This window comes from Podarcis melisellensis, assembly GCF_964234715.1.
Source record: "Podarcis melisellensis genome assembly, chromosome: 4".
NCBI classification, from domain to species: Eukaryota; Metazoa; Chordata; class Lepidosauria; order Squamata; family Lacertidae; genus Podarcis; species Podarcis melisellensis.
This window is the reverse complement of record NC_138531.1, coordinates 69,134,880-69,148,643: the sequence shown is the minus strand read 5'-3', so window position 1 is coordinate 69,148,643 and position 13,764 is coordinate 69,134,880. Positions and strand designations below refer to the sequence as shown.

At 43.4% G+C, this 13,764-nt stretch overlaps 1 protein-coding gene and 1 pseudogene across 2 annotated transcripts in view; both read right to left on the bottom strand.

Annotated features, from left to right (window-relative positions):
- Positions 1-13,764, bottom strand: part of CBLB (Cbl proto-oncogene B) — a 59,958-nt gene that overhangs the window by 28,500 nt on the left and 17,694 nt on the right. The window contains exons 4-6 of the mRNA XM_081908401.1: positions 5,163-5,309; positions 2,549-2,705; positions 166-287 (exon numbers count right to left, since the gene is read on the bottom strand). Of these exons, the coding sequence (XP_081764527.1) occupies positions 166-287; positions 2,549-2,705; positions 5,163-5,309 (426 nt within the window). The remainder of the gene's footprint in view (positions 1-165; positions 288-2,548; positions 2,706-5,162; positions 5,310-13,764) is intronic.
- Positions 5,801-9,323, bottom strand: LOC309368259 (DNA polymerase delta catalytic subunit pseudogene; annotated as a pseudogene). The gene has a single exon. The product of its transcript is annotated as a DNA polymerase delta catalytic subunit pseudogene (transcript).

Genomic DNA, 13,764 nt, shown 5'->3' with positions numbered 1-13,764 from the left:
AGTCAGGTGAGCAACACCAGGATTGCAGGTTTTTCCAGTGTAGCTAGGAATCTCAGAAAATATACCAAGTGAACACTGGTCAAAATAGCACAAAGAGCAAAAGGTTTTACTGAACACAAAGGTCAAATGACCCTCTTCTAAGAAGTATTAGCAAAAATGCATTACCTTCCTGGTTTGGTGCTGTATTTTTGTAACCGTGCTTTAACTTCATCGTAAGTCAGAAATGCCATATATCCAGGATGCGTTACAGCTAGGAAGTTCCAGTTTCTTAATATTGAACCCCAAGGCTAAACACAAAGTGAAAAAAATACTGTATTTTTGTCCCATCTTTCCTCCAATCATTGTGGTGGCATACACTGCTATTTCCCCACTACACTTGTGACCATGTGGGGTAGATTAGGCTGAGAAAGAGGGCCAGCTTGAATGTAACAAGCTTACTAAGACATGCTTTTGTAAGTCAGGATTTTGTTCCATGATTTGGTAAAGCAGGCAATGAGCTTCATGCCTGTGGACTCCCTGCATTTCTCTCTGTGTTACTGGTTTCTGCCATGATTACTTTAAATCACAGTTTATCATTTTGGAAATACAGTGGTGCCCCGCAAGACGAATGCCTCGCAAGACGAAAAACCCGCAAGACGAAAGGGTTTTTCGGTTTTTGCGACGCTTCGCTAGACGATTTTCCCTATGGGCTTGCATCGCAAGACAAAAGCCCATAGGGAAATCTCGGGGACCTTTTTTTAAATGCTGGCGGTGGGGAGCAAAGCCTTTCCCCCCCCCTCCGGACTTCAGAAGAGGTCCAGGAAGGCCGGCGGGGGCGAAAGGCTTTGCTCCCCACCACCAGCATTTTAAAAGCGGTCCGGGATAGCAGGGAAGCGCTTCCCGCTATCCCGGACGGCTTTTGAAGGCAGGCGGGGGGAGCAAAGGCTTTTGCCCCCCGCCCGCCTTGGGAAGAGGTCCAGGACCTCTTCCGAAGGCGGGCGGGGGGCAAAAGTCTTTGCCCCCCCTGCCTGCCTAACCGGGGGCTTTTAAATCGCCCCGGGACAGCTGAGAATTCCTCCGCTGTTCCGGGGCGATTTTAAAATGCTGGCGGGCGGCAGCGCTGCCGCCCGCCAGCATTTTAAAATCGCCCCGGGACAGCGGAAAAGTCTCCGCTGTCCCGGGAAGGCAGGCGGGGGGGAAGCAAAGACTTTCGCCCCCACCAGCCTTCAGAAGAGGTCGGGGGACAGACTGTCCCCAGACCTGGTCTGAAGGCGGTTCGGTTTCCATAGGAACGCATTAATTGATTTTTAATGCATTCCTATGGGAAACCGTGCTTCGCAAGACGAAAAACTCGCAAGACGAAAAGACTTGCGGAACAAATTAATTTCATCTTGTGAGGCACCACTGTAAAGGGAAAGTGCTTTAAAGTAAGCATGATTTTTAAAAAACACTGAAACCAGGACATGAGGGGACGGGGAGCATGAGAACTGTATCCATCTTAATAAATCATGGTTTATTAAGCCAGGATCTTTTTGTCTGAACCAGCACATAGTGACTGGGTCAAGGCCATTCAGTAAACTTCATGGCTAGATGTGAATTTTTGCTCAGATATCCTCGGTCCAAATTTAGCATTCCAGACAGTCACCATATCAAAATGTCTCACAATGTATGCAAGATATACTTCTGAAGTCTATAGAATTATTAACCTAATTCATTCAATGTACGTGATTAACTTTGATACAATTTAACTGGGGGAAACATGCCTAGGTTCATAGCAGGTAAAGAAAAGCCTACTGTCAGCTAAATATAAACTGTTGCTCCTCATGAAGCAGCTATCAAAACTTTGATCTTCAATCAAAACTATTTCTCTCTCTCTCTCTTTATATACTGTCTTTAATAAAAATAATATTAACGTGATTCACAATACAATAAAACAATGCAATAAAACATAATAGAAAGCTGTAGTACCCAACATCAGGGGCCCAAGAATACAGCAGCAATTTCTATAATCTTACCTAGTGTTAAGTATGCAATTTATCACAGCAGTGATGCATAGTAATATACTAAACCTGCCAACTGTTACAATTGTTATTTGGAGGTATATAGAGTTCAAGAATATAAACAGATCCTATCTCATATTCCCATACCCAGATGTTTAGTTTGTCTGAGTCTTTAAGCTGCCCTCATAAAGGGAATTTTTTTTTCTTTTCTCATCTTTTCTTTTCTCCTTACACCATTATATTTATTGTGAAGGTGAGAAAAAAAGTAATAGAGGAGCTCTAAGCATAATAAGCAAACTGTTTTTTTTTCATTTAAAAAGTTAAGCCAAAGATAATTCACACAAATAAAGTTTCCACGATAAACCAAGCCTCAGCTTTTATTCAGTTTCAATCAGACTTTTCTCTTGACATTTTCTCTGAACAAAATGTGGCAAAGATTTTTGTTTTTAACTGAACAAAATGGCATATTGACTTCAACAATTAGTGAATGCTTTGTAGGGTTTAAAGAAACATACTTGGTTGTAGGCAACATAGGAAGAGGATGTTCAATATTAGGCTGAATATTTTACCTGGAATAATCTGGTGAAGATATCAAATTCAAAGACTGAAATGTAGTCATTGCAGGTTAAATCAATAGTAGATTTCAAAGCCATTGCTTCCAAACCAGAACTAATCTGATGCACTTCATGCAGACACTGACGGAACACCTTCCAAGGCACTATGGTTCTGTAATGCAAAAACAGTATTGAAGTGTTACACAATACGCTACTATTTTCTAAGTAACATCACATCCTGTAAAATCAGAGCCATGTAGGTTCATGATAACACATCATGTTCGCTTACAACTCCAGGTAAAGGGCTGCCAGCAACCTTCTTCTGGCAACACCATGGCCAGGGGCGAGGAGAGAAGGTAGATGATGGCAGGAATTGGTGTCTGAACGGCGCAGCAAGATTTTAAGTTGGCACCGGGGGGAGGGGAGAGCACCATTCAAGGTCTACTTCATGGGGCAAAATTACTTGTGTCAGCACTGTACATGGCTCTGTGTCTAGGTAAAGGATACACAAAGGCATGGATATGTGCCTTTGGTGGTGGCAAGCCACACTTTGGAACATACTGGAAATATACCTGGCCAATTCCTTTTTGTAAAAAATAGATTGCCCAGGAAAAAAACATTTAATATTGGCTCACAGCCCTTTAAATATTGTGCAGATTTTGGAGGCTTCTTAAAATTGGTATCTTCACATAATTCTTTTCAAAATATTTTCCACTTGTATGATGACATTATCATTCCTGTGGTTTCCAGTTTATAGGAATGAGTACTATTGCTCAGATCCCAGAATGCATCAGCCACAAACGAGAGGCAGCAATACATTTGGGGAAGCCCCGAGATTTGCAGAAGGAAAAGAAACTGAAAGTAGGGAAGGGGAGAACCCAACACAGGACCAAGGACTCAGTGAACACTGAAGGATGACTATTGAGGAAGGATGGAAAACTGGATGGAAGGAGAAAGCAATGGAGCATCCTGGGTGAACAGCACTGGCTGACTGAAGGAAACACTGTACAAGAGCAGCCGACATTGCAAAATTGTTTCATGTCCCATTTGCTATTCTTGTTATTTGTTCACACTTCAACTGTCTCTCTGACAATAGAGTAACTAAAATGCTAAATAAATAGATAACAATTATTTAATTGAAAATGTGGACTACAGGGGAAAATATTGCTATTGGCTTCAAAGTGAATATCCCCACCTTTAAAAAATATTTAAAAATAGCTCAAACCAGGAAGATGCTGCCCATCATGATTCATATCCAGACAGTAGCTGAATGCTAAATTTTAGCAATAAGCTTTCTGAAGTCTTAGTGCCATCTCAGCAAATTTCCCAGCTAATATATAGTGTAGATTTTTTTCCTTTTGATTTATTACCACATGTATTCTTTCCTAATATACCCAGATGTTTCAATAATGCAACTTGCTGAAAGACAAGTAGGTAGATAGGTTGTAGGGTGTGAGGTTTTGAAGAGCCTATACTCAAATAGTTACAGTCACAGACCTGCCATAAGCAATCTTGCCAAAGGAATTTCCTACCTTGAAGCAAAAATAGCTCACAGGGAGTGGCTGTGTAAGAACTCTGTGGTAAACTTCACAGAATGAAATTTTAGATGGGCTCAAACTCGCAGAGGTGAGCAGGTTCATTAATATATGGATTACACAGAAATTAGCTTCAGTCTTCCAGATCATGCTGAATTTCAACACAACCTTCAGCACTAAATAAGGTCATAATCACTTTTCCTAGTACAATAAAGGCACATTTTCTTACTTGTGCAATGTCAACATGTTATCTTATATATGGTCTGTTGTTTTTCAGGGGTATTATATTTTCTGACAATTTTAATACAGTATTTTTGTGCTTCAGTAAATGTAATACTTAGATAACACCTATCATGATAACTGTGGAATACTCAAATTTATTACCTTATAAAACCTGTTATCAATAATCACAAACCCACTCCTACCATTTGACTACAGCTACTGAAAATGGACCTTTCTGTTCAAGCCTTCCTCAACTGCTGACCACTAGAATGTACAGCTTCATATTGTTAGTTTCAATATTGTTAGTTTTCGTAATCTAATTTTCCTTTTGAACTTTTTATATCTTATTATATCTTTTGATTTTCCTTTTGAACTTTTATATCAATTACCTGAATATCAATATTGAGTTTTATTGTGGTTTTTTTGAGTCTCTGACTCCTTACTGTAATCTGCTTCAAGATATACAATTATATAGCAAATTGGTCTAGAAACAAAGGCTTCAATGCAAGCGGCAAAAGACGTGTTGTGAATTTCACTGAGTACAAGCTTAACATGCCTACTGTGTGGTGGTGAGGGGGTGTCTCACTTCTCCTCCCCCATTGCATCCTCAAGTAACTGTCCAGCACACCTTCTTTGTATTGTCTGGGGTCTGTTAACATCTACTTCAGGCAATTAAGTCTGTTATGAATAGTTTGCAAGGCACTTTAGCCACATCTGGTCAAAACCTTATGTGACAAGTGTCTCTTACGTACTTTTCCTTATACATAAATGTTAAAAGGATACTAAAAATGGGGGGGCGGGGAGAGACTTCAGGATATCCTTGGGAATCATATGCAACACAAAAAAACTTTTGCAAAATTGACTATACTTACTTCTCACCGAAAAATTTCTTCCAGAATTCTGCAGCATCAGCTTTTGTGATACGAAAGTTGTCACCCTGGAACTGACCATTAGGAAAGATTGCCTTGATTTCTGCAAGCATGTGACTGAAGATGAGGGACAGCTTTGTAAGATTTCGCCTTTCAATGAAATAAAACAGGGGGTAAACTAAGCAAAATATACCTAAGAATTCTCTTGTTTGAAAGGAAAATGAAGGCCTGAATTTCAAAAATTCAAAAAGCAACATGTGTCCCATGTTTTCTTATTTTTAAGACCACATTCATACCACAATTAAACAGTGCTTTAGAAAACATTTGCTAAATAATAATGCCACTTCTTGGGTACATTTTAAGGTATTTAAATAAAAACAAAAGATGTATATTAAATTTGATAAATTGTTTATGTAGATTCAAAAATCTTCAGTAAGGGAAGTTACTGCACTTTAAAAGGTGAAATATAGCCATATTCAATGCAGTTGTTTCATAAAACTGTTGAGGTTATGTCATAAGAAACAGCAAAAATTGATAGCTCTATTGTTTTGTTTTGTTTTGTTTTTAGAAAAAAAGAAATCTTTATTGGTAGAAATTCATACAAAACATAGCCCCCGCAATCATCTCCAGGGAGCTTTTCCTGGCAACAGAAGCGATGCCCAGAGCAGAACTGGGCAAGGGGAGGGAGCAATTTCCCCTGCAGCATAAACGGGCCTTGCTGCGCCTTTAAAAGGGAATAATGGGTGGTGGTGGGTTTCAGTCGGATGAACGGAAGGCAAAGACATATCACCACGTGGGAGGGCCAAAGCGTGAGATCAGCACTTCCTGGTCATCAAGGTCCTTCTGCACTTTCTTCCTCATGTAAAAGATGGGGCAGTCACGGCTGGTACACAGCACATCCTCATGCAGGCTCCCTTGGCACCGCTGGCACTGCGTCCACAAACGCGAGAACTTCTCCTCCAGAGAGCTCAGATGGGTCACCTCCTTCTGGTAAAGCTCAGACTGGCGGCCCAGGCAAAACTTGCACACAGCACCATGGTGGTTGAGCACAGCCCGGCAACCGATGCAGGTGCTCCGTTTGGTAGCAAACGCCATGAGCCCTCCGACTTTGGCTGTCAGGACTGTTTTGCAGCGAGTGTGTTCCCCCTTCAGCAAGACGTTCTGCGCCTTGCCCTCTCCCAAGATGGGCTCGAAGATGCGCAAGAGGGGCTTGGCAAGCTGCTGCTCTAGGTAGTACTGCGTGTCGATGGGCAGGTTATTCTCCAGCACGTAGATGGGATCTTCAGATTTCATGTAAGCTGCTACGCCTTTGGCAGCGCCGATAATGACGTATGGAACCCGGTCCCCCAGGTTGGGAGCGCTGCCGGGATCCCGTCGATGCATCCGCTCGGCCAGCTCCACATGAGCCTGGCGGCCTGTGTATTCATCTGCTGTACGTGTCAGTTCCTTGGTGATCACCAGCTGTGAGATGTCGACTCTGTTGCAAAGCAGGTCGGAGATCACCTCCTTGGCATGGGCCACGGCACCTGTAGGGTCCCTATCTATGAGCAGCTTCTGTAGGCAGGTGTTGATGAGGTTTGCCACTAGGGGGCAGTTGTCTCGGCGCACGGTCTCGATGCCCTTACAGTCCATCTTGTCGTGGGTGTCAGGGTTGGAAGAGAAATAGAGGCCAGCATAGCGTTTCTTGTTGATCAGGAGATAGGGGACGTACACCTTCTCAAACTCTAGCTTGATGGGGGGAATGAAATGGCTGGAGACCCAGGCAGCTGCGTCCCTGCCTATCTCCATGGCCTCGGCGACTGACGGCACACCCAAGCGGCACATGACGGAGTCTGTGTCCCCGTATACTACCTTGGCGTCAGAACTGTAACCGTTGGCGATTGTGTACTTGGATTCCACCAGCTGCTTCGTCTTCTCAATCATCTGACGCCCAAACCCAGTCACGCTCTGAGAGATCTCAAGGCAAGGCAGTTTGCCCACCTGGGCGCCAGTGAAGCCATACACAGAGTTGGCGCTGACCTTGAGCGCCAGCTGCCGTCCGTCCAGCACTTGGCGCTTGAATGGGTCAGTCTCCCGCTTCAGCTCTCCTTTGGCCCTCTTGCGGGCAGCCAGGAGATTCTCCAAGATCTCAGGCAGCAGCCCTTTGCGGACGGACTCCTTCACAAAGTGGTCCCCAGTCGGGGTGCGGATGAACTGCTCTGCCGAAAGCCCATAGCGATCAACCGCCCCCTGTTGCAGCAGCGTGGTATAGCACAGGTTGTGAGCCATCATGATGGAAGGGTACAGGGAGGAGAAGTCCAAGGTCGCTATGGGCACGTCGTAATAGCCTTTCAGAGGTTCAATGACGGTAGCCCCAGCATAGTCTTCCCCGCCTTCTGACTTCACCACCGGCATAACCAGATTCTGCTTCATGGCCTGCCGCAGGAGCTAGGAGACAACCTTGATTTGCTGGCCACGCGCCAGGAGATAGCTGAGAGGGACACCTGTCACTCTGGCCATCTCCATGTAGTTGATGACACACATGAGCTTCTCCAAGAGCCGCAGGGGCAGGTAGGCGTCCTTGAGGCAGTACACAGCCAGTCGCCGACGGGACTGGTCCGAGCCATTCTGCAAATCTGTGATGATAGAGTGCTGTACGTCTTCCTTCTGCTCCTGCAAAAAGTGATAGCTGACAGCATTCAGCGTGTAGGAGCGCAATTTGTAGTCCCGCAGCAAAACCTGAAGCAGATCAAACTGGATTCTGCCTTCCATGTTAATGACTTTATTCTCTCGCCGGCCCATCTGCTTGGACTGGAAGGAAGAGTCACGGATGACGGACTTACGTGCAGGAATACGGCCCAGAAAGGGAAATGTGGTGACCTTGAGGGTCTGAGCACGGGTGATGAGGTACGGGAAGTCAAAGTTCTGGATGTTATAACCAGTGATGATGTCCGGGTCCACTGTCCATATGAATTCTGCCCAGGCCTTGAGCAGCTCCGCCTCCTTTTGGAAGCAGAGCACCTGGGAACCCACAATAGGGGCACAGCTCTGCAAGGTGAAGACATTGTGCACAAAAGGGTCCTTCTCCCCCTGGCGGAGGACCATATTGGCGATCTGGATCACTGGGTCCTTCTCCGGTTCAGGGAAAATACCTTTGCGTCCAGCACATTCAATGTCGAAACTGAGCACACGCAAGGGGGCAATGCGCTGCCACTCTCCCTCGGGCGGGTGGCTCACAAAATCCATCCAGGTGATATCCGCCTCCAGTTGACACAGCAACACCTTGGGTGGGTTATCCTTGCTGGATTCTCCAGCAGGCTGTTCTTGTCGCAGGCGGTACTTTCCGGCAGGCAGTTCAATCCAGTTGCAGCCAACAACATCCCGGTCCACCATGAACCTGATTTCAAAGTCAATGTTCGATTCGTAGGCTTGATAGCGGAGCACTCCCAGCGTCCCACAGCGTAGTCCCTGTTCCAGCAACCTCTTGGCTGGTGCAATTAGCCGGGGCAACGCCATAGTAATTTTCAGGAAGGGTGCAAGATGTTGCCCGTGGTAGCCATACATGTTTTGCTTGTTGCAGATCTCCACTGCCAGAACAACTTGGGTCAGACCGTCTTTGTTGGATCGCATGTCCCGGATGACAGCCGCATTCAGTTCCCGCTGAAAGTCAGCCAGATGTTCTGCTTGGAATCCAGCCTGGGCGGGCACATAGAAATAGGGGGCAAAGCCATGGATGTGGCAGCAGATACTGTTGCCGGCTCCAGTGACTCCAAACATCCGCAGGACAGGAACTGGACCCTGAGTAGATCCTGGGAAGCCAGGGAGGTGAGCGCCCACATAATAATCTAGTTCCACTTGCTGGAAACACAGAGCTTCCTCTTTCGGGTTTATTTTGGGAGGCGGTGGTCTCTGCCATTTTGGATTCTGCACCGATGAGAAGAGATTACCAAAGGGGATGACATCAGGTACCAACTGTGCTTCCTTCACCTCCAGAGCCATCTCAGCCTCTACCTCATCCAAAAAGGCCAGTTCCTCTTCAAACTGTGAGGGGCCATCCTCTTCCCAATCACCTCCTCGCGACTTATTCCTCTGGGAAAGAGTAGGCTCCCCCACAGAAGCCTTCCGTTTGCTTTCCATATTGGCATTCCTCACTACCCCGACTCCCTCGACCAGTCTCCCGCCCGATAGCTCTATTGTTACAAAACAATGCCTCAAGTAGCCACTGTAGGCAATCAGACCATATAAGAGAAGATTTATAAGACAAAGTAAGGCAAAGGAAAACAACTTGTTGATACTTATTGAATGATATCCAGGGAAATCAACTGGTTTTACAAAAGGAAGTGGAATTTATTTTAAACCACACATTAAGTTATTCTAAGGGCAAAACTGCTTTTCACAAAGTTCTTTCTAGCATAGATTTATTTAATGTACGCATAACATTAAATTTCACATTCCTTCCTGCAGAGGCACAGTTTACTTTCAAATAAAAATGAAACATGTTCCAGGTGTACAAAAAGAAATGCAGGCAAAAATACTTCACTAGCGCATTTACTAATGTCCACATGCATGTCACAGGTCAGATAGTGAGCCCAGAGAGCTTCTTGCTTTGATAAAAATTGCTAATTGTCTTAGGCAAGTAGCAAATTACAAGGTTGGCCTTGATCTCAGCTTTTCAACAGCCTGCAGTTTTCAGTGATTAACACACAGGGAAGCTTCACAGACTTGTATTTTTCAATGTACATAGTACTTTACACGCAGTAACATTAGCAAGGAAACAAAAAAATTCTGACCCCAGGGAGCACACAGTCAAAATCTGGGAACCATTCAGAAACTGGAAAAGCAAGGTTGACATTTTAATGTCCCATGATGACTGTGAGTGATGTTACATTGGGGGTATTGTGATTAATTAAAGTGACAGGCAGCTCAGAGACACAGACCCTGAACAGGGAGGCACAAGGCTGGCATCAGAGTGAGACCCTGACAGATGGCCAATGATGCCTCTCCTGTGTGCGTTCGAACATATATTTCTCTCCAAACTAGCACACTTTTCTCATTCAAAGTAGTCTGTGGTATGTCATTGATATTTGAAGTGTATGTATTATTAACTTTGTAGTGTTCTTCCTTTTCGTTCTTGTGTAAATTCTATTCTTTAATCAAGTTGTATTTTTAAAAAAGTCATCTTGGTCCACTAAGAAAAGGAAAAGTGCTAAGACACGTCCTAAACAATGCTTGTACCAGAAACTCAGTATTAATGAAATATCTTACTACCCAGGAAAGGTTCTGGAGCTGCCTGAGCCCCAAAGGCAATTTTAATGCACATATTCTGGTAATGCTCAAAATTGTGTCTGACAATATCCAAATGTAAACCAAAACCCTCCAATTCAGTAACTGTCATACCAAACTGAGCAACAGTATCTTCAAAGGTGCCCAAATCAATGAATTTTGGAAAGATTTGATCCATCATCTTGATTCAAAAGGGTATCCAATGGTTTCCAAACACAGACCCAAATCTACCCCTCTAGCTCGGGAACTGTTGTATCAAAATGGTGCCATTTGTAAAGGTTTGTCCCACCGTTTTGATTCAAAATGGTATCCAGTGGTTTCAAAATGTAGACAAAAACAGCTCTATCTTGGGAACCGTCTATGTGACAATACATCAAGAGGCACCCAAGTTCATAAAGGACAAACTACTTTCCAAAATATATAGTAGATAAACAACATAATTAAACAACTTAGTTAAACTCAGATAGAAAAGGGGTGAGAAACAACTAGGTGGTGAATAAGTGATATCAGTGACTAGATCTTCAGCCTATGTAAGCACAAACAACTATTTCTAAATGTCAACCGTGGCATGCCCTGACCCGCTCTAACAGCTAGAATTTCCCCCCAAAGTGTGTAACCATCATCTCCTACTTGTAGATGAAAACCACTGCATCTTGTTTGTAACCTCAGCAGATAAGATAAATGATCTGTTATCTTTCCCCTGACAACCTCTTAATATTTTCTCTTTAATATTCTACTCTAGGCTAAACTTACCCAGTTTCTTTAGCTCTTCTTAAGATTTGCTTTTGAAACATTTATAGTCTTTTAGAATTCATCTACTATATTGTTTCCAATTTGCCAAAAATATACACAGGTCCACGTGGTATTCCAGATGTGGTCATAATTTGAAAGGATGCTCTTTTCCTTCCTTGTAATGCCCTACCCCGAAAGCACTAGAAACTCCAATGAAACACAGATGAAAATGTATCTGCATGCACAGACCCTAGAACAGGCATAAGCAAACTTGGCCCTCCAGAGGTTTTGGGACTATAACTCCCATCATCCCTGACCACTGGTCCTGTTAGTTAGGGATGGTGAGAGCTGTAGTCCCAAAACATCTGGAGGGCCGAGTTTGCCTATGCCTGCCCTAGAACAAGTGTTTCTGATCAGACCACAAGCCAAGCTGGTACTCAGGAAAGGGTGGGGAAGAGACTTCAGAGCAGGAGAAAGGACAGCTTCTTCCCCCGCCACTCACCCCCAAACCTGTTTGTCCATAAATCAAAGGGGGGCAGTTATTCAGCTTTAACAAAGCTCTTGATACCTATCTTTAATATTCATGCCTATGTAATGCATTTTAGCAACACATTACCTTAATATGCCAATAAAGTACAGTGGCACCTCGGTTTACAAACTTAATGGAAGTCCATTCTTAAACCGAAACCGTTCTTAAACCAAGGGGCAGTTTCCCTAATGAGGCCTCCTGCCGGTGCCCTTCCACTATTCGGATTCCATTCTTAGACCGAGGTAAAGTGTGCAAACCGGGACACTACTTCTGGTTTTGTGGAGCTTGTAAACCGAATCATTCATAAACAGGACTGTTCTTAAACCAAGGCACCACTGTATACTGAATGCAAATCAAGGAACCCGCACAAGCCTACAGAGAACACACATCTAGGGGCAACAGCTTTCAGCATGCAATCACTTTCCTTTAGTCCTGGTGTTTGCAGCTTAGCTTTTGAAGCAGACTTTAACTTGGTTGAATTGACAAATATACTGTAACAGGTTCTCTTTAAATACCTTCTTCCCAGACTCCAGCTCTGGTCAGGATGGGACTCACATCTATCCTCCCTTCTCCCCTCAGTCAGGTGTTGTTTGTGCTCTGTACTGACCAATCAAATCATTTTATTTCACCCTACTACAACCACAACCTGAAATAATATACTGTGGGCAGGAAGGAGGAGAGCACCAACATACATGAATAAATACCTTTAAAATACTTTAAATAAGGTATCTGCAACAAAACGTCCCTGTGTGTTCAATAAAAGGGTTCATGTTCAATACACAAGCCAGTCTGGAATTCATAGGGTAGAGTGGGGAATCCCAGGAGGGACAAAAAGGCCAGTTTTTCTTCTCACCCTCTCCTAACCTGTCAATGGATTCTCAAGTAACTTCTGTGGCCCGGAGTTACTATCCTCTAGCTTAGGCAGGTTTGAGAGCTACAGCTATTCTGGACTGGAATAGATGGGACTTCAGTTGTCCATGCTCTGGTGACCTGCTTAGATTACTGTAATGTACTCTTTTGTGGGGCTGGCCTGAAAGTCTGGAGGCTGCAGCTAGTGCAGAATATGACTGCTTGGTTGGTAAGTGGGTCAGCCTTATGGGATCATGTGTCAGCAATCCTAAATCATGCACTGGGTATGCAATTGTATTTAAATGTTTTTATATGTTCTATATGTTTTCAAATATGTTTTTATTTTATTTTAAATTGCATTGTTTTATCATTTTGGTGTTTGCTTCCTTCCCTGGGCTCCTTTGAGTGGAAAGACAGGATACAAATTAATACTAATAAAATAAAATGCAGCTGCAATGAGGCAGAAGCAAAAAGAACAGAAACAGAATTATCTAACTGCAAAAGTCTAGTTTAATAAATATATTTTAAGGAGGTACCAAAATACCATCGGAGATAGTGCCTGTCTAAATTTTGTGTGTGTGTTTGTACAAAATAAGTACTACAGTTTACATTTAACTTTCTAATGAAATAATGGGTTCTTATTACAACTCAGTATTTTGATCTATATATCATGAAAGGCACATATGTCTTACAAAGCTATTTCAGGACCAAAATCCCACTATTCTTTATTATTTTCACCTGTATGTTTCCCATCTTCACACATATGAAGTGCTCTGTCTTTTCTTAATATCATTCTGAAGACTTCAAAAATGAAAGGAAATAATAGAGCAAGTTTTCCTTTCATCATTAGCATCTTGTTGAATACTGCTCTTCAGTAATGAGCTTGTAGCACTGATTAAAGTGGAAAATAGTAGTTTTGTTTCTTTTCATAAAGCTGAAAGGAAAACCCTCCTACACTCCCCTTCTCAAGACTGAATCCCCACTTTGTTGCTCAAGCATCTTGCTCACATTATGGAACCTTTTTTACAGATACAGAATCTCCCACACAACTTCTCACAACACTAATTTCTTATAAGCCATATTACTCAATGTAAGACTGGAAAGAAGGCCTGATCTCCCCATGAGGCTATGGGCATTTTCATTAAGGTATTGGTATGAGTAATACAACTAGATAATCCAAACTCAGCACAAGCATTCAGCACGGTAACATTCCTGGCCATTTGGTCTCTTAGC